Below are 23,820 nucleotides of genomic sequence, written 5' to 3'. Positions count from 1 at the left end.
AAAAAATGTCAATATAGTGCCCATAATATTTACTATTTTAGTTTTTCAAAGAAATGTTTATTTGTTAAAAGAAAACTCATGGCGACAGCTGGGCTCATACCTCCAACCTCAGCCTTGTGAGTCAGTCACTTAAGCCATCACACCACAGACGAAGTCATGTGCTAAACAGTGAAACAGAAGTACACATACTGTATCAATAGAGAGTCTTATACTACTGTTTGTGTTACAGTACATGAATATAGTTACACCGTTATTAATTTCTTTACATACGCGATTGCATATTACCTATTAATCAAATTCTAAAAGTATACTTTTGTTTACTCTGATAACGAGCGCATTTGCAGAAAAGGTTAAAACATTATCATTTTTCACAAAGTATATAAACTTAATGTGTAAACTGGGGTCTGTGGAAAGACATATTCCTAATGCAAGAAATTGTATAGGGCTAATAAAGTGATCTTATCAATTCATTAGGCTGAAACCCTCTTTTAATGTCAAAAGTTCTTGATAGAACATGTTGTTGCTATTTATTTAAATAATCGTCTCATTGCAAATAACCTATTTGAACCCCTCCACAATGGTTTCAGACACTTACACAGCACAGAAACGGCCCTGTTTGATGGAAAATCTTTTTTGTAAAGGAATATCAGATATATTTAACATTAATATATTTTTGTTGATAGTGTTGAACTGAGGATCTTCGCTCTGAGCTTCAGTGTTGCTCTTGAGTGCTGTTCACTCTCTCAGGGAGCTAGGCTGGGCTCTTGTCAGTAACACATGGTACCAGTTTCACTCCACACTTTCCTGTTAATTGTGTGCTTGGAGGTTTTGTACTGTGTGGTAAAAGGTAGATTCACCTGTTGAGAAACAAAAGTTTTCTAGAGCAGTTGAGTATGAGAGTTGATTTTCAGAGAGAGTCATTTGATAAAGTGGAAGACACAATAATCTACAACTTCAATTATGTAACAGGGAGTCCTGGTGATTGACAGACTGGCAGGCTAATCAGAGAGCAGAAGACACATGAGTGACAGATGTATTCAGCCAGTTCAGAGCAGAATGATTGGCTGGTCAAGGTTCAGTGGGAGGAGCTTTCAATCGCTTTCAGGAAGATCCCTCAAACCCCACTCGAACCTGCATCAGGGGAGAATCAGTGGAAGGGCTGAACTGCAAGTTAAAATTTCAAAAAAGGACAACAGCAACTATGTTTCTTAAGGAAGCTTAAACAATTTAAGGTTGACAATTTGTTAAAATGTTTTACCAGTCTTTTCTTTGTCCTGATCTGCTGTTTTGTGAATTTGAAGCTGAGGAGAAAGATCGAAGTGAAGAGTACTGTCAAGCTGTGTCAGAAAGTCTTCACACCTACCCCACGTCTATCGATTATAAATCCTGCTTAAAGCAAATTCCATCCTAGAGGACCCTCACACCCTTTTTTTAATGAATCCCAAATACTCCCCTCACAGAGCAGATACACATTACCCTCTCTGAAGATAAACAGGTTTACAGTTCTCATTTCTGACAATACAGTGTATATTTGTATTGTGTACAGCATTTGTGTGTTTTTTATATTCTCTGCTACTATAAAACAAACTGCCTCTTTGGGATAATAAATACTTTCTCTGTGTCTAGGAAAAGCAGTTTAGATGTTGGATCTTGAACATCAGAGAAACCCTGAGAAGGAGACAAAACATTGTGTTCCTGATTTATAGCGGTGTTCTAGGTTCTGGTAAAGACAGAAAACTTGTGGTTTTGTAGATGATACGATAGGAACATAACACTGGAGAGAAAGCAAATAAAATTCAGAAAGAGAACATGGCACATGGCATTTAAATCCTTAAGTGCAGGCAGTAAAAATACAAGCTGTAGTTTCAGTACGGGAAGTGCTGAGAGTATATCTGTCAGACACCAGTCCTGTATCACTTCATTCTCAGAGAAAGAGAAGAACACACCACGTCTCTGTGTGGTGTCTGCTGTAGACATGCGTTCCTGCATGTCCTCACAGTCCTCACACTGCCTGAAGGACTCTCCTCTCGCACTAACACGCGTGTGCCTTGACAGCTCAGGCCTCTGACCGGTGCAGACTGGGTGTGTGGTCACTCTTACATCCTGATCTGGAACCTGTGAGCGTGTGTTCACATGCTGCAGAGTGATGGGAGAGAATCAGGTGAGCTGATGGAGGGTTAATGAACTGAGAGAGGTGACAGACAAGGAGCAGGGCAAAGAAGAGCTGGGAGACAAAGCTGATATGAGCTCTGTTATATATTCTTATATTTGGCTAGAAGCTTCAGGGTGTTAGATTAGCTGATAAGAGATCATTTGACTTGTATTAATTCATCATTTTCTTATTTATCAAAATGTTTTGCATTGTTGTTAAATTTATATGTGCCAATTTATGAGACTGTTACAATTAGGGATGATGAAAATGGAGAATAACAGAAATGTTTGAGCATGTTAGTCAAGAAGTAAATTAATAATCTTAACCCTTTACAATCCTAATTGAGCTTTGTCAAGAATATATTCGAGCGGTTCGTATAGTTAGGGGCCGACAAGCTCTTGGTCCTCTGGCACAACATTGGTGAGTAGTAATTCAGGCAAACTTGGTTAAACAAATATTTATTAACAATGGCAATACACAGACTAAACACACAACGTTACCATACAACACACAAGTTACACAATGTACAAATTTCTAAGGGATGTGTTTCAGAGGCCCATATCCTAAACATTCAGAGAAAAACAGACTGCTACCATGTATTTAACACCTACAAAGGCCAAAAGAAGAGAAAGCTGCCTTCTGAACTAAACAAAACACAACATGTGGTAAAATCTCTCTGCAGACCCAGCTGCTGCAAAACAAATGGGAACAAATCTCCCTCTTCTACACTAACACTAGCCAGGAGAGGCCTCTTTTAACCAAAGGATTTACACAGGAAATCAGAGCTCCATAAAAACCTCAGGATAGCAAACTCTCTTAATAGGATTCAAATACTGCACTCCAGATCTTCTGCCTTGCTGTGCTCCTGCCCCCTCTTGTCTTCCTCTCTTCTGCTTGTTTTTATACCCTGTTCCTGAACTCTTGATAGACACTAAATCATTTACCCAGAACTTAATTAACCAAGGTAAACTATATTATTGCTTTGATCACCCCTGAATCTTAGCAAACATCTCTTTGCTTTGACGCTCCTGAGAACTGGAAATGTTGGCAATAATACTACTACTACTACTAATAATTGCTTACACTTATATAGCACTTTTCTGGACATGCCACTCAAGGGTAAGATAAGATACAGGAAATATTAATCAAAAACTGAAGAGAGAAAGGTCTTTTTGGGAAGGTCTGGTGTATTTTGTGTCCATTATTCTTGTCAGATTTCTTCAAGCTCCCTCAAGGTGATTAGAGAGAATTTATTTTCAAGTCTTTCCACAGATTCCCAATAGGATTCAAGTCAGCACTTTGGCTGGGACACTCAAGGATATTAACTTCCTTATTCTTCATCCACTCCAGGGTAGTTTGACCTTGTACTTTGGGTGATTGTCCTGCTGAAAGGTGATTTGTGGTTTTAAGTCATTAGTGGACTGGAACATGTTTTCCTCCTGTATTTGCCTGTACTTTGCTCTGTCCATTATACCTGCAATCCTAACGAGCTCTACAGTCTCTGCCGAGAAGCAGCCCCACAGCATGATGCTGTCTCCACCCTGCTTGTCTGTAGAGACAGAGCTGACAGGAGATCTGCTGTGCTGAGTCTGTGTCAGACGTACTGTAACACTCAGCATTTACACAAGAAAGTTGCAATCAGGTCTAATATAACACCTTTTGCCATGTTTGTTTCCCAGAATCACTGAGGTGCTTCATGAAATCTCCATGCAGGATTTTAGACATGTCTTTTTTCAGATCCATTCAACCCACTGTAGAGTGCTGGAATATTGTTGAGCCACAGATAACATCCTCAAATCTCAGCCACTGTCCCCTAACTCTTCCTCACAGTGTGCTCAGTGTGGAGCGACAGTCTGATCTAGGCAGTGACTGGTTCTCTTCTCTATCTGATTGATCCACTTCACCTCAAAGAGATGCTTAGACTTTGAAATGGTTTTATATTCCTTTCCTGATCTTTTCTCCAATTTTGACACCTAAATTATGCTCACAGTCCTCAAACAGCTCTCTTCACTACCTCTCCCAGCAGATCTTTATATACGGCAGCTGCTTTGCTGTTTAGAGACACCCCTCAGTCTGCTGATGTTCAGGCCCAGGGAGCACTTGGGTTCCCCCTGTGCCATCAGGACTCCTCTCTCTCAGCTGTGGGGGGCAGGTACTGTAAGGATGTGTAGTTTAGGACCCTGTGCAGACGGTATAATCCGGAAGTGACTGGAAACGGGGAAAACACAGTCAGGAAGAGAAGGGATGGCGAACAGGGGGCGGTGCTGATGGTGATCAGGTGCAAGGGGGGAACACAGGAGTCCAGGGAACAGTCCAATATAGGAAATCTGGGTGCAGTTCCAAAATCCAAAACCAGGGAATCCATCCAAGACAAGACGATTAAAAGCAGGAACAGGGACATAGAACAAGGAGATTAAAAATGGAGTGACGAGGCCAGGCGCTCCGAGCCCCGGACTCAGCTGGTCTGGACGCCGTTCGGAAGCCTGTGCCCTCAAGCTGTGGACATAGGGTGACTTGATGGTAGGCGGGCGTCCATCTTCCAATGCTGAGCCATGAGCTTCCAGAGCACCGGGTTTAAATAAAGAAACAAGACGGGCAGCTGAATGTGATAATGAACTCAACACAAAAGTGTCTGAGCGCCCTCTAGAGGAGGGATGACGATGGTGACAGGTACACTCTACCTCACCCAGCGGTGCTCCACTCCTCCAGGTGCTGACACCTCCAGTCAGCCCTGGTGCAGCTGGTTGTTCCTTCATCACCATTGAACCTGGCAAAGGAACCAGCACAGAGCCCCCCTGTCCAGCACCTGTGAGCCCCTTCTGTTCTCAAGCACCCCTCACGTGCAGAGCCCACAGGCCTGTAAACCTGCCTCATCATCACTAGAGACAAGACCTCTCTACTGGAGCTCTCACACACTCTCCTTCCAGACTGGACTCTGGACAAATCCCTTTTCTCCCAGGAGGTCTTATTTAGTCAGGAGGAGGCTAATTCTACACACCTCCTATCCTGACAGCTCCTTTCCCTCAGCTGGAGTCTCACTCCCTCAAAGTTCCAAAGAGATCTTCAGACCAGCTCTGCCTCATTCCACAGGTTTACCCATTAACAGGCAGTCATCCTGGTACTATACATGACCAAATCACAGGACTTAACAAAACTACATCTCAGACCTCGCAGTCAGGTAATCAGGAGCTGAACCTTTCTGTGAGGCCCCTTTAAGAGAGAGAAGAGCCACATCTTGCAGCTTGTGGACAAGGAGAGCTGGGGTGTCCCAGAGCTCCTGCGTTCTTGAACACTGATCTGTGCTCGAGCTGCATGATCACAACAACACACCCTGAAGCCACTGCCCAGTTTCCCAGAATCCTCCTGCCGCTCTGTAAGTGAAAGTGAAAATAGTCCTTTACTGCGATAAAGAGGGTGTCAGAAGTAAAGTGAGCAGGTCGCTTTTCAAATCTAATCAGAAAAGGCCTCAGACAATCACTTCTTTCTGAACGAGAGAAAGTGGAGCTCAGACCAGTATGATCAGAGTATCCAGCCTGTAAGTATCCTGTCATTCTCACACCAGTTAACAGCACAGTGTGCTGTAGGGTGAGGCCTGTCCTGTAGCAGTCAGATAGTACAGATATTCACACGAGTGTTAATGTGTATCTGAAGGTGTATAATATCACAGTTTTCACTGCATTTTCTCTGTAATTATTAATGTGAATCTGAAAGTGCAGGATATCACTGTTTTCACTGGATTTTCACTGTATTGGATCTAAAAGTCAAACAGTACATTTCATGGCTCCTGCTGAAGGTTTTTCTTTCACTTTGTGTTTCCTGTAGTTGAATGACGTTTCTCTCTCTCAGAACCACATCTCTCAACAGTGCAAAGACAAAAAACTTCACTCTGAATCTGGACTGTAATTAATACTGTAAATATCCTGTTAGTATAAAAACAGGTGAGTATAAATCTGCTTTGTTATTGTCTAGCTGTATAAGAAGACAAGAAACATTATATATATATATTTCTGAACCTTGTAGGTTTCATTCAATACAATGTGTTTAGTACTGCAGAGATCAATGACAATGTATGTATAGAAAAAGGTGAGTGTGAATCTGGTATGTTATTGTCCATCTGTAAAGGGAGATTGGAAACCCTGCTATATTTCCACACATTGTATTGTCAAATAAAGTACTGTTCCTTTCTTTATAGTGCATGGGTAGAGTCAGAGTAGTAGCTGCTGTGTGCTGGAGTGACAGTGAGATCAGTCAGGTACAGCAGTGTGTGAGTGAACAGTGAGGTCAGGACTGAAGCTGCTGTGTGCTGGAGTGACAGTGAGATCAGTCAGATCCAGCAGTGTGTGAGTGAACAGTCAGGTCAGGACTGAAGCTGCTGTGTGCTGGAGTGACAGTGAGATCAGTCAGGTACAGCAGTGTGTGAGTGAACAGTCAGGTCAGGACTGAAGCTGCTGTGTGCTGGAGTGACAGTGAGATCAGTCAGGTACAGCAGTGTGTGAGTGAACAGTCAGGTCAGGACTGAAGCTGCTGTGTGCTGGAGTGACAGTGAGATCAGTCAGGTACAGTTGCAGAAGTAGTGTCAACTGTGCTTCAGTAAAGTTTATTGCCTGTATCTTTCAGAGACATTTGATCTCTGTCCGAGTGTTTCTTTATTTTAGATGTGACGTGTAACTCATAAGTGTGTCTTTCTTACTTCACAGTGTTTCTTTGTTTCAGAGATGGAGTCTGACCAGTCACGGTGGCTCGTTGTGACTCTGCTGTTTCTCCACCAGTCCTGTGTCTCAGGATCAGGTACAGTGAGACTCTTATTGGTACATTAATCAATAACCTGACCAGAGCTCTGATTTCACACTGATGACTGAAAATCTCAGTACAGTTTCCAAGAATAAAATTTTTGAAGCTGATAACATAAAGATTGTAACATTTATCTGGCCTGACTGTTGTCTAGATTAGATCTACACAATACAAATGGATGTTCTGTCTCTGGGAATGATTTTCATCACATTGTTGAGTTGACTCAGCAAAGACAAGAGTGATAAGAGCAAGAGAAGGGTTGTGCAGACCTAGTGGACAAATTACTAAAAAAATTCAGTGGAATGCAGTCAAGGTTTTTGGTGAAGGAAGGAGGGAAAACTCTTCTGAACTGAGTAATTCCAAGGAATTCAGTGATGGCAGGAGGAACAGATGTTTTATCCACAGTGAGTTGAACTCCAGTTTTTGAAATGGAGATCACAGATGATCAGGATCTTGACACACTGGGAACAGTGTGGTTCAGTACATTTCAAAAGAGCAGACAGAGGCTGCAGTGAGCTTTTCTGGATTGGGAGGAGCGAGTAGAGTGAATGAGGAGACAGACCAGATTCATGTCTGCACCTTGTTTAATGTGCCCCTGCAGTAAAGGGGCAGAATGAGCATCAAGGCATCTAGGGAGTGTAGAGAGAGGAGTTCCAGAGTCCTTGGAACGAGGAGTTGTGAATTGTGGAGCAAAGGAATATGAGTCTTGAGGGAATTGGAAAATCTGGACTACCATTAAACGGGACTTCAGGGGACAGGAGAGAGAGAAGATATGGTTGGACGCCTGCTTACTGTTCTACAGGTAGGACACCAGATGGACCGGAGAGGTGGCATCAGGAGCTGCAGCTGCTAAACAGAGAAATCTGAATATATTGAACATGTTAGAATATACAGGACTGAACCAGACAGAACGTCAGGGGTAGAGGCAGGAGGGCAAGAGCAGGAAAAGGAGGAGTTAGGTTATAATATGGGGAAGACAGCTGAGAAGGAATGGTGCTGTGACTGGATGATAGCAGACAGAGGGAAGGATGTGTGACACTGAAGGCAGGCGGCTGCAGGAAGACACCACTGGATCAGGGTTCCAGATTTCTGGTCTTCAGTCACATGTGGGTCTGAATCAGTGATGGGCTGTTTGTAGAAAACACTATGTGTCACTGAGCTGCTCTGCTTTATTCTTCCAGTGATGAGTCTACAGTTTGTCTCAGAGTGTTTGTCTGTGTTGAGGTTGAAGACTCATGTCAGCTGTGCTCTTTCTCTTTCAGAGAGGTTTCAGGTTCGAGGTCCAGCTGTTCCTGTGTTTGTTTTCCCTGGTGAAGACGCTGTCCTGCCCTGTTACCTCTCACCAGACATCAGTGCTGAGGATCTAGAGATCAGGTGGTATAGAAAGGATAACTTTGGCCTTGTGTGTTTGTATAAATCAGGCCAGTATAACTTTGTGAGACAGAACCCAGCCTACAGGGACAGGGCTGGTCTATTCCTGCAGGAGCTCCACAGAGGCAATGTGTCTTTAACACTGAGAGATGTGAGACGCTCTGACCGTGGACAGTACACATGCATGGTTGTGTCTGAACAGATGGAGGATGACACTGTTATTGACCTGGGTGTGAGAGGTGAGTGTCTTTCGGTTTGGTTTTCTTTCAGTCAGTGTCAAAACAGCACTACACAACACAGTACAACACTTCCCAGTCTGCACAGGCAGGGACATTAGAGAGCACTGAGGTTCCTGTGTTGTGATGTCAGTTCAGTCCTCACATTAGCACACTTGGGGTCAATTGCAATGAACTTTGGGATTTAGCTGTGCACTAAGTTGCAGGCTAGTTAATACAGTACTATCTGGAGATCATCTCCAGCTCTGAGCTCAATTGCAATGAAAAAGCCTGTGAAACAAAGAAGGAGAGCAGCTGAACTTGTGCTTGTGCTTGGTGCGGTGCTGAGGACTCAACATTGTTGTTTTTCTAATTAACATGCAGGGACACTGTTACGACCCCAAGTGTCTAGGGGTAAAGGGGTGTAACATTTAGGATAATTCTTTTGGAAGCAGGGGGGTTCTGGTGGGGGACTAGGAAGCGTGATAAGGGTAAGGAACTAGAGTGGTGCCAAAGGAAAGAAAATAACAAACAAAATGGAGCTAGCTAGGACAGTGAGGGAAAGCTAACCTAACTACAGAAGAAAACCGGAAACACACGGTCTTCAGCGTCTTCAACACCCTAGCTAACCTGCACTGACTACCCAAAACCATACAAGACAAACGGCACTCATCCGTACTAACCTAGTGTACTAATACAAAATCAACTAAGCGTGTAAAGTGTACCCAACAATCTAAACTAACCTTATATACAAAAGTTCACACAAAAACACAATTGAACTAGGAATACAAATAAGGGAAAACAAGAGTAATCAACAGGAGCAGGGTACAAAAGAACACAAAAATTGAACATGTAACACTGGGGCAAGGTAATGGCAAAACAAGGATAAACACACAAACAAACGAAGCCAAAGCAATAACCAGAAGCGAAGCGAAGCGAAGTTAAGCGATAACCAAAACCAAACAGGACCGGAGTCAAATGAAAGGCCTTTTCTTTCTGAAAGCCTCCATGTTAAATAGTGAATAAGATGTGTTCTGATTGGCTGAAGGCTGATTGATGATGACGTCATACTGAAACAGTGGTGTGATGGTTGGCCAATGGGGAAGGGAGAACAATCAAGGCTCAGCAGTGTGGAACATAACAGAAAAAACACATACAGAACACACACTGGGATGTAACAGACACCAAATCAGAACATTTCAATTAATTTGATCAGTAAATTAATATGTAGGCCACATGAATAAATAATAATTAGTCTGTCTCATGTTTATACTGTATACAGTGCCTTGCGAAAGTATTCAGCCCCCTTGAACTTTTCAACCTTTTGCCACATTTCAGGCTTCAAACATAAAGATATAAATTTTTTATTTTATGTGAAGAATCACCAACAAGTGGGACACAATTGTGAAGTGGAACGAAATCTATTGGATTTTTGAAACTTTTTTAACTAATAAAAAAATGAAAAGTGGGGCGTGCAAAATTATTCGGCCCCTTTACTTTCAGTGCAGCAAACTCACTCCAGAAGTTCAGCGAGGATCTCTGAATGATCCAATGTTGTCCTAAATGACTGATGGTGATAAATAGAATCCACCTGTGTGTAATCAAGTCTCTGTATAAATGCACCTGCTCTGTGATAGTCTCAAGGTTCTGTTGAAAGCGCAGAGAGCATCATGAAGACCAAGGAACACACCAGGCAGGTCCGTAATACTGTTGTGGAGAAGTTTAAAGCCGGATTTGGATACAAAAAGATTTCCCAAGCTTCAAACATCCCAAGGAGCACTGTGCAAGCGATCATCTTGAAATGGAAGGAGTATCAGACCACTGCAAATCTACCAAGACCTGGCCGTCCCTCTAAACTTTCAGCTCAGACAAGGAGAAGACTGATCAGAGATGCAGCCAAGAGGCCCATGATCACTCTGGATGAACTGCAGAGAACTACAGCTGAGGTGGGAGAGTCTGTCCATAGGACAACAATCAGTCTTACACTGCACAAATCTGGCCTTTATGGAAGAGTGGCAAGAAGAAAGACATTTCTCAAAGATATCCATAAAAAGTCTCGTCTAAAGTTTGCCACAAGCCACCTGGGAGACACCCCAAACATGTGGAAGAAGGTGCTCTGGTCAGATGAAACCAAAATCGAACTTTTTGGCCACAATGCAAAACGATATGTTTGGCGTAAAAGCAACACAGCTCATCACCCTCAACACACCATCCCCACTGTCAAACATGGTGGTGGCAGCATCATGGTTTGGGCCTGCTTTTCTTCAGCAGGGACAGGGAAGATGGTTAAAATTGAGGGGAAGATGGATGCAGCCAAATACAGGACCATTCTGGATGAAAACCTGTTGGAGTCTGCAAAAGACCTGAAACTGGGACGGAGATTTATCTTCCAACAAGACAATGATCCCAAACATACAGCAAAATCTACAAAGGAATGGTTCACAAATAAACGTATCCAGGTGTTTGAATGGCCAAGTCAAAGTCCAGACCTGAATCCAATCGAGAATCTGTGGAAAGAGCTGAAAACTGCTGTTCACAAACGCTCTCCATCCAACCTCACTGAGCTCGAGCTGTTTTGCAAGGAAGAATGGGCAAGAATTTCAGTCTCTCGATGTGCAAAACTGATAGAGACATACCCCAAGCGACTTGCAGCTGTAATCGCAGCAAAAGGTGGCTCTACAAAGTATTAACGCAAGGGGGCCGAATAATTTTGCACGCCCCACTTTTCATTTTTTTATTAGTTAAAAAAGTTTCAAAAATCCAATAGATTTCGTTCCACTTCACAATTGTGTCCCACTTGTTGGTGATTCTTCACATAAAATAAAAAACTTATATCTTTATGTTTGAAGCCTGAAATGTGGCAAAAGGTTGAAAAGTTCAAGGGGGCCGAATACTTTCGCAAGGCACTGTATATATAACTGCATGTCCCTGTTGACTATTTTATGACCTGCATCATGCTGAAATACATAACTAATAAAATAAAAAATAAGTATGTAACTTCTAATGCAATGCATCGTGACACCCGAAGAAGACTCCATAGCCGAAACGTTGTGTTTCTTCTCTTTTCAGCTGGAATAAACCTTTACTTGTTACACAACAGAAACAAGTACAGCAGCTGCGGGTTTGAGGCTGACCATGAATCGTATTATAACTGCTTCCATTTCTGTTGATAAATGATACAGATTCGTACTGAGATCCTTCAGACGAATAAGCAAACACATCACTGTTGGAGAAAAAGGTTCGCTGTGAGAAACGCAGAGAGTTTATTGTGTATGCATACAGGAATGACATGCTCACAAAGTAGCAGTGTGATCCCAAGGTATGAGTCGAAGAACAGTGGTTTATATGCAAGAGTAAGCACAAAAGACGAAAGTAATTCCCGATACGTTTTCCCCTATTGACATATTTCTACATTAAAGGAGAATTCTTGTGAAAGCGGACAGTTTGTTTAGAGCTTCTTGGAGTGCTTAACCCTTTTCCTTCACTGTTTTGGTTATATTTATAGGCTACATTTGTGTCTGCAATACTATAAATTTTCAGGGCTGCATCTGTGGCTCTTCATCTAAGAGTTTTTAAATTGTGTTTGTGGATCTTTTGTGAGTTAGATACATAAGTTATAGGGGTGTCAAACACTGACCGGCAAAGGTATGTACTGCATATTTCTTACAGCGGATTAGCATATCATTACAAAAGCACTATCTAATGCCCAATAGTTTCAGTAATTTTATTTCTTAAACAGAATTAGCATTAATATAAGCTGCTGCTACGTGGTAGTGGATTTCATCTACAAGTAAAAAACAAATTTAAACTTAGGAGACTTCTGTAAGAGATCTTTTCCAGGTCGTTACAGTTTATCGTTGTTGACCTGTCCTTGTCCAAAACCAGCATTTTGCTCGCCTCTCACTGGGTCTGTGTACCAGTCCAGTGAGAGTCACACTGTCGCTGGGTCTGTGTACCAGTCCAGTGAGAGACACACTGTCACTGGGGAGTGTGTACCAGTCCAGTGAGAGTCACACTGTCACTGGGCCGTGTGTACCAGTCCAGTGAGAGTCACACTGTCACTGGGTCTGTGTATCAGTCCAGTGAGAGTCACACCGTCGCTGGGTCTGTGTACCAGTCCAGTGAGAGTCACACCGTCGCTGGGTCTGTGTACCAGTCCAGTGAGAGTCACACCGTCGCTGGGTCTGTGTACCAGTCCAGTGAGAGTCACACCGTCCCTGGGTCTGTGTGTACCAGTCCAGTGAGAGTCACACCGTCACTGGGTCTGTGTACCAGTCCAGTGAGAGTCACACTGTCACTGGGGCGTGTGTACCAGTCCAGTGAGAGTCACACTGTCACTGGGCCGTGTGTAGTCTGACACAGCCTGGCTCTCGACTGGATGAGCCTCCTGTTCGTCTCCAACACCTTCCACACCTTCCAGCTGTTTCACCAGAATTATTACAGGATCACAGCCGAAGAACTGTCACAAATGATCACTTTTAAAAAGATGCCAGTAAGAGTTTTTTTTTCTTTAACATACCCTTATATTTTCCAAAATAACTTACAGTATTATCTGTACTGCCAATTCTTGATTATCCCTGTTTTCCCATGATAACTACAAGTATAGAGTCATATAATTATACAAATACAATAAAATAACCTATTCATTTTCTAAGAACACATGTAAGATGTGAGAGAACATATTTAAAATTTACACCCCATCTAAATATGTATTTCAGTTCTCTTCACTCCCCTGTATATCTGATAATTTACTATTTCATATTTACTATTGTTTATTTCTTTCTAAAGGCTCCAAATACAGCTACAAATAAATATATGCATTAAAGTTCATTACTAAGAAATGACACTTATTGATAAATGCATGTACTAATAAACTGCATTATGAATAAATGTGGTTTGACTGAAAACCAATTTTAGTTAAATATTTCAATAATTTTCCAAGAGAGGGAATCCATTCCATAGTGACAATATTGTTTCCACTGCTGTATATCTGGGAATGTTCTAATGTGATCCAGTGATCCAGTGTTCTGTTCAGTACACTACTAACCACTTTGCTTAAAGCATGTGAAGAGGTAATTAAATTAGTCCCCCACTTCAGTGACCTCTGGAGGGCAGCAGCTGTTACTTTCGGTCCGTTGTGATTAAGAACAGGTTTAGTATGGAGCTACAGTCTAATTTCAGCAGTCAGTTGGTCTGAAGGAGGAGCAGTAGTTTGGTAGGAGCTGCATGTTAAACTGGGGCTGAACTCCAGTTAGTTACTGCTTCCAGTCTGTTGTAATTGACCCCCAGTGTCTCGGCTCCTGTCAGATCCCACAGGAGCAGCAAAATTTCACATCACCTCTGTGTCTCATCATCAACACAACACAGCTGAGCACGGCACTACACAACACACAACACTACACATCACAGTAGAACTCAACTCAGTGTCATACAGCAACACCAACTCAACACCACGAAGCGCATTACAACTCAACACTGTTTCAGCGCGGCTTGGTGATGCGGACTGACAGGGACCCAAGTGCAGGGACTCGGGGATCCTCAGCAGCTGGCAGAGAAGGAGCTGGAGACTCACCAGAGACAGCCGGACAGGAACAGGGATGAGACTGGGATATGGCAGACTGAGGAAAGGATTAGAGAAACTGAAAGCAGGCGGCTGTGGGAAGATCAGGGCTTGAATGCAACAAGAGTTCAGAAAGATCAGGTTCCATGTCTCAGATCTCGGGTCTCAGGTTACAGATTTTTAATTTAAAATTTCAGGTTTTGGCTCCCCGGTAACAGGATTCACGTCTCAGATCTTAGATTTCATGTTTCAGGTGTCAGGTGTCAGGTGTCGGTTCTCAGGACTCAGATCAGGTTTCAGGTTCCAGGTTCCACATCTCAGGTTTCGGAATATTTCAGGTTCTCAGGACTTCAGGTGTTTTTCAGAGCAGGGGAAGGGTGAAGCACTTCCTGAAAAAAGCACAGAATGTCAGAGCAGCAATCAAGTAGCGCAGACAGTGTTAAATAGATGAGATCAACTGGATGATTGAGTGCGCTGGTTGGAGGATTGGAGGGCTGTACCGACAATTTGAATGCAATTGTGTGTGAGAATGTTACTGTGTCCCGGGACAACCGAGATTCCTGTGTGTAACAAACAAAACTCAAAACAGCACAGCATGACATATCACAATTCAGTACAACATTGCATAGTGCTTTGCAAAACAAAAGACATCTACACCACCTATTGAACAGAATGCTACACTGACAGTACACATCACTCAGAAAATCAAGTCTTGTTCCAGTCTTGTGTCACTGTGAAACTGATCCCCCTCTCCTACACACTGACAACACTGATACTTCAACTCTTCAGTTCATTTGTTGATAAATTAACTATATTCCTGAATAGAGAAGCTGCATTTGTAAATTAAAAACCTAAAAAAGAAATAACTTTAAACTGTTGATTCTAAACATGTCTATAATTTATATCTACATTTTCTTATATTATGCCTATAAGCAAAGCATGAATACAACTGCATTTACTCCAGTGTACTTTCATCAGCTGTGAAACGTCTCCTGTTGTGTCGAACCCACAGCCCTGGGCTCCCAGCCCTCAGTGTCTCTCCACTCCCCTGGAGGAGATCAGGCCCAGCTGCTGTGCAGATCAGAAGGCTGGTTCCCTCAACCTGCAGTGATCTGGACAGACAGGGATGGAAACGAGGTGACATCACAGCCCCCCACAGTGGACACGGACAGTCAGGGGCTCCTCAGTGTCAGCAGCTCCATCCCAGTCAAACAGGAGTCCAACATCTTCTCCTGCCTGGTGAGAAGTGCTCTTCCTGAGCCAGACTGGGGATCTCAGCTCCACATACCCAGTGAGTATTAAACATGAACACTGGAGCTCACCTGTAACACAGCTGAGGTATAACACACACCCAGGATATAACACACCTGGGACACTGAGCGCAACCTGCACTAGGAGCTTATTATGAAAGAACTGAAATTCATTGTATTATATAAATACTTCCAGAAATAGTTAGTACATAATAAAAGTATCTTGATAGCTGACTTCGTACTACATGTGATGTCACTGAAGAAGGAGCTGAGCAGCGGTCTGTGGGGATGAAGTGAACCCGAGTGCAGGAGGGGAGCAGACTGGAGAGGGGACAGGCAGTGCAGTGTGTGCAGTAAACACACAGGAGTGAGGACAGGCAGGGTGGTGTGTGCAGTAAACACAGAGGAGTGAGGACAGGCAGGGTGGTGTGTGCAGTAAACACACAGGAGTGAGGACAGGCAGTGCAGTGTGTGCAGTAAACACACAGGAGTGAGGACAGGCGGTGTGGTGTGTGCAGTAAACACACAGGAGTGGGGACAGGCAGTGTGGTGTGTGCAGTAAACACACAGGAGTGAGGACAGGCAGGGTGGTGTGTGCAGTAAACACACAGGAGTGGGGACAGGTGGTGTGGTGTGTGCAGTAAACACACAGGAGTGAGGACAGGCGGTGTGGTGTGTGCAGTAAACACACAGGAGTGAGGACAGGCAGTGTGGTGTGTGCAGTAAACACACAGGAGTGAGGACAGGTGGCGCAGTGTGTGCAGTAAACACACAGGAGTGAGGACAGGTGGTGCAGTGTGTGCAGTAAACACACAGGAGTGAGGACAGGCAGGCAGACACAGTCCAGGGTTGTGGCCCTGTGAAACAGGGGTCAGATCCAGGAAAGCATGGAAGCGAAGCACCAGGAGAATCTGCATCTGAGGTCAAGGAGGCAAACAGAGTCCACAGCAGAATCCAGAAGACGAGGTCAGGATGAAGCAGGGTAGAAACGAAGTGAGCACAGAGGGGTGTAACAGGCACAGGGGTGATCCGGGAACAAGGTCAGGAATCCAAATGAAGCACAAGCTGGGGAAACAGGAACTGTAGCCCTGAGAGCTCAGGGTGCTGTCAGAGCAGACTTTAAATATCCTGACTCATCTGAGGCTCCTTGAGCAGAATCTGTCCAGGTGATCCAGGTCTCCTGTCCGATTGCATATTCATGGCAACCAGCACTGATTGACAGTAGAGAAGGGGCATGGTCACTACAGCATGAAACTTCATATATGTTTTATTCTGAAGATGAAACTATTCATTTATTCTGTTTTCCAGGAGACTTTTTCCCTGCTCCCTCTGGATGGATGGTGACTCTCTTCCTAACAGCAGCTGTTACTGTAGCAGCATCAATACTTCTGGTGATCCAGTGGAGAAGAATGGACAGTATGTGCTCATTATATACGTGTTTGTATATTATATACTGCTCTTCACTGGAGTCCATTAATGACAAGTCAGTGTTACAGAGGACAATGAAAAAGAAATCAATGTCGAGATAAACAGTAGATTTTCACTCTGTTTTGAAATGAAAGGATAACAATGGCCTGAAAGTCTGAGAGACCTGGTGATACACGAGATGAAGAGCATCAGTGCTCAGAGAAGTACAGTATCTCACATAGGGTGAAAGACTCACAGACCTCACTGCAGTCTGGGCTCAGTACATGACCATTGCTGACAGCAGAGCCCTGCCTCTAGGAGTGTCCAGTGTCTGTTCTGTGTCACATGTGCAGATGAGACTGTGTTGAACACAGGGACAACACACACTGCAGTTCACCTGTAATACCTTTCCTTTCAACTTTAATACATCTGAGTAGAGTTTACTAAAATAAATACATGCACTTAATTTAATAAAATAATATATCAGTAGAGACTAACTACAGAGACAAGGAAAATAAAAAAAAACAGACTGAGCTCCATCCAAACATTTTCTTACCTCTTACTCCTGGTGAGGGACGCAGTAGTAACAACTTGAGCAGAGCAGACCAGTCTCCAGCTCCTCCTGGGGGATTCCCAGCTGAGAGATATAACTCCTCCAGTGTGTCCTGGGTCTGTCCTCTCAGTGCACTGAGACATATAACTCCTCCAGTGTGTCCTGGGTCTGTGCTGGGTCTCCTCCCAGTGTGCTCATTACACCTCCAGCAGGAGGAGCCTGGAGGGGCTTCCTCACCAGATACCTGAACCAGCTCAACCAGCTCCTCTCGATCCAGAGGAGCAGTGACTCTACTCCAAGGTCCTCCCAGACTGCTGAGCTCTTCACTCTGTTATCACAGTCAGAGGAGACAACATCATCATCAAAAAGCAGAGACGCAGCCCTAAGACCCCCAGACTGGATTCACTCCAAACCTCGAATGAGCCTTGATATCCTGTCCTGAAGATCACTGTAAACTCACATCACTGAATCCACACAACTGCAGGATCCAGTCATCTGTCCTGTCTGTACATGTGAGGATCAAGTGTATCTGCTGACACAGTGATCTATTCATCTGTAGTTCTGACCCCTTCAATACCCAGTATACTCTCTGGGTTCTGATTAGAGACCTCTAATCTCATGTGGAGCTTATATTCCAGCTTCACTTCGTGACTGATATCACTGATCTTACTGCTGGGTGGGGATCCTCAATCAGGTGATACTGCAGGATCCACTGTCTTACTGATACATGAGGTCAAGGGTCAGGATGTGTCCACTGTGTCAAAGTCAGATCCCTACAGGGCAAGCCTGGAGCACAGGGAGAGGAGGGGGAAGTGGCTATGCAGTATATATATACACACTCTAAATATATGTATGCATGAAATATCTTCATTTTCGCCATAGTCAAGACAATTCAAACAGACCCCCATATCCATATCTTCCAGCCCATTTTACACCCTGATGGCAGGGACTGACTTTCTCTCAGTCTGTCAGTCATGAGCTCTGTTTTCATTGGTCAAACATAATCATGTGACAAGAGGGGGTGGGACAACCCTTAACGTGGAAATCACAGATGATATGTAGAGAGTGTCAGACCTTCTAATCGATCACAGAAAAATGACTTAAGAGGGGTCAGTTGTGAGGAAGTGCACAGCAGAAAAAGCTATAAATTAACTACTAATGCGGGCTGAATGAGCAGCAATGTTTCCTATTGTTGTGTAACTTAAGTTATTTTGTTCAGTGAAATATAGAATGTGTTATAATAGAAAAAATTGCTAAAATAATTTTCCAGATTCTGCAGCCTTAATTCTGTGTAACTGATTCCTTTGTTTGTGTTTCTTTCCAGGAGAAGAGAAACTCGCTGGTGAGTGAATCAGTTAGACTATCTGTACACTGTGTGACAGCACTGACTGTACTGAACACACTGACTTATTAACAGTCTGTGATCCAGTGTGGAGCCACTCTGTGACTGTGATTACCAGTGTCTGTATCTCTGTGTTCCAGTGTGTGACTGTGAATAACAGTGTCTGTGTCTCTGTGTTCCAGTGTGTGTCTGTGATTAACAGTGTCTGTATCTCTGTGCTCCAGTGTGTGACTGTGAATAACAGTGTCTGTGTCTCTGTGTTCCAGTGTGTGTCTGTGATTAACAGTGTCTGTATCTCTGTGTTTCAGAATGGAGGTGGATCTGCAGTGCTGCAGGTAAGTCTGTCTTCTCTTGATAACAGAGGCACCTGTGGTACAAAGATATTAAGCTTGCTCTCCATGGTTATTGCATTTAGTCTCAGAAGGTCTTTGTAGTTTGAGATTGTTGTTTTGGTGTGTACACTGAAGTAGATGTATTTCAGTCTTCTGTTTCTTTAACAACCTACATTAATACTGTAATAATTAATAAGTGGGATACTGTGAAGATCAATCCAAGCTTTATGGTGTGAATTTCTGTTTCTAAACAGTGTTCCAGTCTAATGGTCAGTATGAGTCTCTCCTGAAGGGACTGACAGTGTAGAAAACTAATTTTCCCTGAAGGCCATGTGCTCTGGTCTCTGCTCACTCCTGACTGAGGGTCTACAGGCTGAATGTGGCAGAACCCGGGATTTGGGAATAACTGTGGGATATCAGGAGGAATCAGGAATAGAGCCACTCATAACAAAACAGCTGTCCAAATCCTATGGAACAACAGCTGTCCAAATCCTATGGAACAACACTGTTACAGACTAGATAAAAATGATGTTGCAAGGCACCCTTCACATAAATATATCTGAGGTCTCCTGCAGCTTGATGTCCTCTGTCTCTCTCTCTCTTACTCTGGGCTCTCCTGCAGATTGTTGTCCTCTGTCTCTCTCTCTCTTATTCTGGGTTTTAAAAAAATATCTTCCCATTCCATGTTTAAAAACCAGTTTCCTATCTGAAAATGACATAAACTAGATTTGAATCCCTGTAAACCAGTCCTGGTAACTGGGGGCAATTTTTGCTGCCTGTACCTGTTTAACTACCGTATGTCTCCTAACAGCAGTGCCCTTTTTCAGATTACCGTACGTCTTGTAAGACTGGGCAAAAACACAGAACACAACAAACCCCATTTTTCTCTGTTTTTATATATCCTGATTTACAGGAGGATGTATCAAGTAAGAAAAGTTTATTTTCATCTGGGCATGAATGTTTTTCCCCATATGCTCCCCAGTCTCAGTGTGTGTTTCAGTCTATACAGCCCTGCAGTGTATAAAAGGGGAGTGAAGGGAGGTCTGGTCAGGCTTGTCTGAAGGCACAAGAGAAGCATTATCTCTCTTAAAGGGCTTTAAAGCTGGTGCTAAATCCTTGGAAGTCAGTTGAGGGTTTTTTGCAATATAAGGATTATTTTTGTGTTTTTCTCCATGGTTAGGATTGTTTTTCTTCATGTATAGTTTGTGGCCTTATTCATCATGTTTGGTGTTTCTTCCCTCTTTTGCATCGCTTTTCCAGGGAAACTGTAGCTACACTTTTTCCCACTGTGCTGCGCTAGGAAATCAGACCCTTCCCACTGCGCTCCCTGAGGCTGTGATTGATCTGGAGAATAAATCTGAGAGCTGTGAGCTCTACTGAGACAGGCTGCAGTGATGGGGGTTCAGTAAGAGACTCAGTGGAGTGTTTGTCTCAGAATAGATCAGTCATTTCAACATCAGTTCATTAATCTCTACTGTCAGTAGAGATTGAGGTTTTTACCTCAGATTTGGGTTTGTCTTCACAGGGCAGGGGGAGTAAATTTAGCTTCTGTGTTTCCATATCAGAGAGGTCTTTATCTTCTTAGTGTGACACAGTGACTGTGTGTCTAAGAATGTACGTGTGAAAAAACTACTATAACAGTTGGGGATATGTAATTTGAATTGAGGGACTATTCCTAGGCCAATTGTAATACAATAAATAATGTATTTCCTGCCAAAATAAGAAGTTCAGTTACTCATGCCAGCACTGTGAAAGGAAGGGGCAGTAGAGTATTGAGCTGAGAATTGCCCTCCTCTCAGGACAGGGGGTAATTAATTCTGATCTCTCTTTACTGACAGTGTTTCAATGACATGAAGTCAGTCAGTGTCTCTGTGGCCTGTTTTCCTCAGAGCAGCTCAGACATGTCAGAGTCAGGTGCTCATGGTTAGTTTAAGAGGGGTATTTACTGGGGCTGTAGGGCTCCTCTTGCTGGCCAGGGGTAATAACTTTGGGGTCTTTCTCTTCAGCCCAGCTGGTGTTCTCACATGGTCCTGGTCATTAAGAGACCCAGTGGTGTGTTTCACTAAGAATGACACTGGAGTGTCAATATTATTTCACTAGTCCCACCAGAGTGAGTGTGTATTGGGGTGTTTGCCTGTGATATTGGGGACCACATTTCAAACAGGAGTGATCTAGAGGGTGTCTGTGTTTCCAGACTGATAGACTCTCCTGTGGAGTAAGTCAGTGTTTGACACTGTGTCCTGTTCTACACAGAACAAGTGTGAAATATCAGTGGAAGATGTTGTCATGTCGGCTTCAGGGATCAGGCTACGGTTTCCACTCTTGTCCAGGAGAGGGCACCCTTTCTCATCACAGAACTAATGGGGCTCCCTGTCTAGAAATGAGTCAGGTGTTTTCATAAATTCATGCAGGTGTCTGCGTCAGGCTTTCTAGGCTACAAGAATAAAAAAATAAGAGCTGATAAGAGTGTCTTTGATCGCTTGATTGACAGGGAGATCAGCGAAAGAGCGATTAAAACCCCACATTCACGCTGAACATGTATAAGCCCCGCCCCCGTCTCTCAGTGGTCAGAGCTCACTGATTGACAGCTGGTTTCTCCTATCGGAGAGGCGGACAGTGAGCGCGAGCAGTCTGAAGTCAGTATGAGCGCCTCTGTTTCTCTCGTCTCTCTCTCCGGGTTTCTGGATGTGTTATTTCTGCTTTAAACTGAACACTTTGGATATTTCTTGGCATTTTCAAAGTAAGTATGGTGGGTTTTCTTATATTTCACAAGGTTTTGTTCTTTCCATTATATTTTTTCTGTAAAAAATGAGCATTATGCAGGTTTTTATAAATTCATGTAGGTAGGTGCGTCAGCCTTTCTAGACTCCAGGAGTAAAGAAAAAAATAAGACCTGAGAGGAAACTCTTTGATTTTCACTAAATTGACAGGCAGACAAAGGGAGAGTGTTTATTCAGTATTAAGAATTAAGAGTTAATACTGCTCCTACTGTCTCCTATCGGAGATTATTATTATTATTTCTGTTTAATCTGAATACTTTAGATATTTCTTCACATGTTCAAAGTAAGTGTAAAGTCCTTTATTTCAGCAAGGTTTTGCTTTTTCAATTATATTTTCTTCTGTAAAAACGAGCACTATACAGTCTTTGAATTCAGCACTTTTTTATTCTGCGTCGTCAGGAAAATGTCTCAGAGAAGATGAACGAGCTGCTGAACTGGGATTTGAAATAAACCGGTTTAACAGACAGGCTGTCCAGTTTCTTACAGTATACAGGTCGCTGTGGTGGGTTTGAAGTGTTTGAAAGCGAGTGGTCGGGCTGTAGTTTCTCCTGCAGTCCGGTCGGTCCTGTGTTTATTAATAATGTCGTTTAAAAAAATAAAGTTTCATCGCTGTGAAAACAAGTGTTTAATGTTTGTATTTAGAGGATATTGGGATCACTCCCATGTGTAACACTAGTGAAACAGTGAAGAAGATGTCGTTTCTCTGGAAGGGAAGAGCAGTCATTAGTAACTGACTGGTGTTTCTCTCTCGGTGTGTTTGGGGACAAAGACATTTCACAGTCTGATGGAGTTGAGTTGGACTGTGATCGGCAGGAGCCTGTTGTGATGTTTGTGTTTTATTCCCCAGCTGCTGTGACTCTGGACCCTGATACAGCTCACTGTGGGCTCAGCCTGTCTGAGGATGGGAAGAGAGTGAGACGGGGAGGGAGGAAGAGTCTCTCTGACAGTCTTCACAGGTCTGATCTCTGTGTCGTGAGCAGGGAGGCCTTCACCTCAGGGAGACACTACTGGGAGGTGGAGGTGAATGACTGGTGGACAATAGGAGTGACCAGAGAGTCTGCAGAGAGGAAAGGGGGGATCAGCTTCTCTCCCCAGCAGGGTTACTGGTGTCTGAGATCTTACCAGTCTGTTTTCTCTGATGTTTTCTCTGCTCTCACTGACCCTGTGACCCGTCTCCCCCTCAGTCTGAAGCCCAGGAAGCTGGGGGTGTGTGTGGATATTGAGGAGAGGAAGGTCTCCTTTTACACAGTGGAGTCCAGAGCTCATCTCTACACTTTCACTGACATGGTCTTCACTCAGGGGGAGAAGATCTATCCTGTCTTCTGTACTGAGGATTCAGATAAAGACCTTGAGCTGCTGCCTGCTGTCAGTGTGGAGATTAAACCCGTCACTGACTCATGAACACAGGCTGACTCTCTCCCAGCTCTCTGTCCACTGCTCACACTGGGAGACGGGTTTACTGACGGGCAGTGAGGTGAGGTCAGAAATATAGTAGGAATTGTAGAAATGATGATGTTGTGTTTAATTTTTTTATTTACTATAACACATTTAAACGGGGAAAAATAAAATGTACGAGAGAGGGCGAGATAACGCGCTACCAGCCTGCTGTACTCCTGACTTGTAAATATCTCTGGAAACCCTGCTGTGTTTTTTTTCTAATTTTTGAGAAAATAAACTTTAAAAATGAAATCCCGTGTGAGTCTCTCCTGCGCGCGCCGGTGACTGTGAAGCTGCCAGAACGGGGAGGGACCCGCTGACGTCACCACAGCCAGGAGGAACAGGGACTGTGACGCAGACAGGAAGTGGCTCAGGGGGGTTATGGGAGTTGTAGTTTATCACCAGCGCTGCGTCTGTGAGCAGCTACAGCCAGTCTAATACCCGGCTCCCTTTAATACAGGGATACATGACTATATTCAGTATTTTTGTTTTTACAGTGGTGGTTTGTGAGAGACGTTTTATTTGATTTCTGATCCTTTTCTAGTCTTTTCTTTATTTTATTTCCCAATAACGTTTGGTAATGGGCCAGTGAAAGCTCTGCGTTCCTTCATATGAAAAGCCAGGGGCAGT

At 43.5% G+C, this 23,820-nt stretch overlaps 3 protein-coding genes and 1 long non-coding RNA gene across 8 annotated transcripts in view; 2 read left to right on the top strand and 2 right to left on the bottom strand.

The window, feature by feature from the left end:
- Positions 1-23,820, bottom strand: part of LOC148659660 (butyrophilin subfamily 1 member A1-like) — a 179,114-nt gene that overhangs the window by 90,795 nt on the left and 64,499 nt on the right. The window lies entirely within an intron of this gene.
- Positions 5,510-23,442, top strand: LOC148659663 (butyrophilin subfamily 1 member A1-like). Of its 2 annotated transcripts, XM_088637484.1 has the most exons (9): positions 5,510-5,687; positions 5,975-6,090; positions 6,866-6,940; positions 8,206-8,553; positions 15,102-15,380; positions 16,648-16,755; positions 18,624-18,641; positions 18,950-18,976; positions 22,601-23,442. In XM_088637484.1, exons 3-9 carry the CDS (start codon positions 6,868-6,870, stop codon positions 23,152-23,154), a joined length of 1,407 nt encoding a protein of 468 aa, XP_088493610.1. In that variant the 5' UTR covers positions 5,510-5,687; positions 5,975-6,090; positions 6,866-6,867; the 3' UTR covers positions 23,155-23,442. The 2 variants fall into 2 exon arrangements, with proteins under 2 accessions (XP_088493610.1, XP_088493609.1); XM_088637483.1 differs by lacking the exons at positions 5,510-5,687; positions 5,975-6,090; positions 6,866-6,940 and adding an exon at positions 7,304-7,745.
- On the bottom strand, positions 11,774-18,487 carry LOC148659664 (uncharacterized). Its single transcript, XR_015939754.1, has 2 exons — positions 17,303-18,487; positions 11,774-17,105 (listed from the first exon to the last, which is right to left on the bottom strand). It is a non-coding gene; the product is annotated as an uncharacterized LOC148659664 (long non-coding RNA).
- Positions 21,550-23,820, top strand: part of LOC148659658 (butyrophilin subfamily 1 member A1-like) — a 106,584-nt gene continuing 104,313 nt past the window's right edge. Inside the window, exon 1 of the mRNA XM_088637437.1 lies at positions 21,550-21,713. Coding sequence (XP_088493563.1) covers positions 21,659-21,713 — 55 coding nt within the window. The 5' untranslated portion in view covers positions 21,550-21,658. The remainder of the gene's footprint in view (positions 21,714-23,820) is intronic.

This window comes from Lepisosteus platostomus, chromosome 6 (assembly GCF_059453375.1).
Source record: "Lepisosteus platostomus isolate fLepPlt1 chromosome 6, fLepPlt1.hap1, whole genome shotgun sequence".
In the NCBI taxonomy this organism is placed as follows: Eukaryota; Metazoa; Chordata; class Actinopteri; order Semionotiformes; family Lepisosteidae; genus Lepisosteus; species Lepisosteus platostomus.
This window is presented reverse-complemented; position numbering and strand designations above follow the sequence as displayed.

Coding starts and splice junctions, on each gene's coding strand:
- LOC148659663 (XM_088637483.1), top strand. CDS start 7,643: ATGAGTCTTGAGGGAATTGGAAAATCTGGACTACCATTAAACGGGACT. Junction 8,554..15,101: donor TATTGACCTGGGTGTGAGAG/GTGAGTGTCTTT, acceptor TCGAACCCACAG/CCCTGGGCTCCCAGCCCTCA. Junction 18,977..22,600: donor GTGGATCTGCAGTGCTGCAG/GTAAGTCTGTCT, acceptor TTTATTCCCCAG/CTGCTGTGACTCTGGACCCT.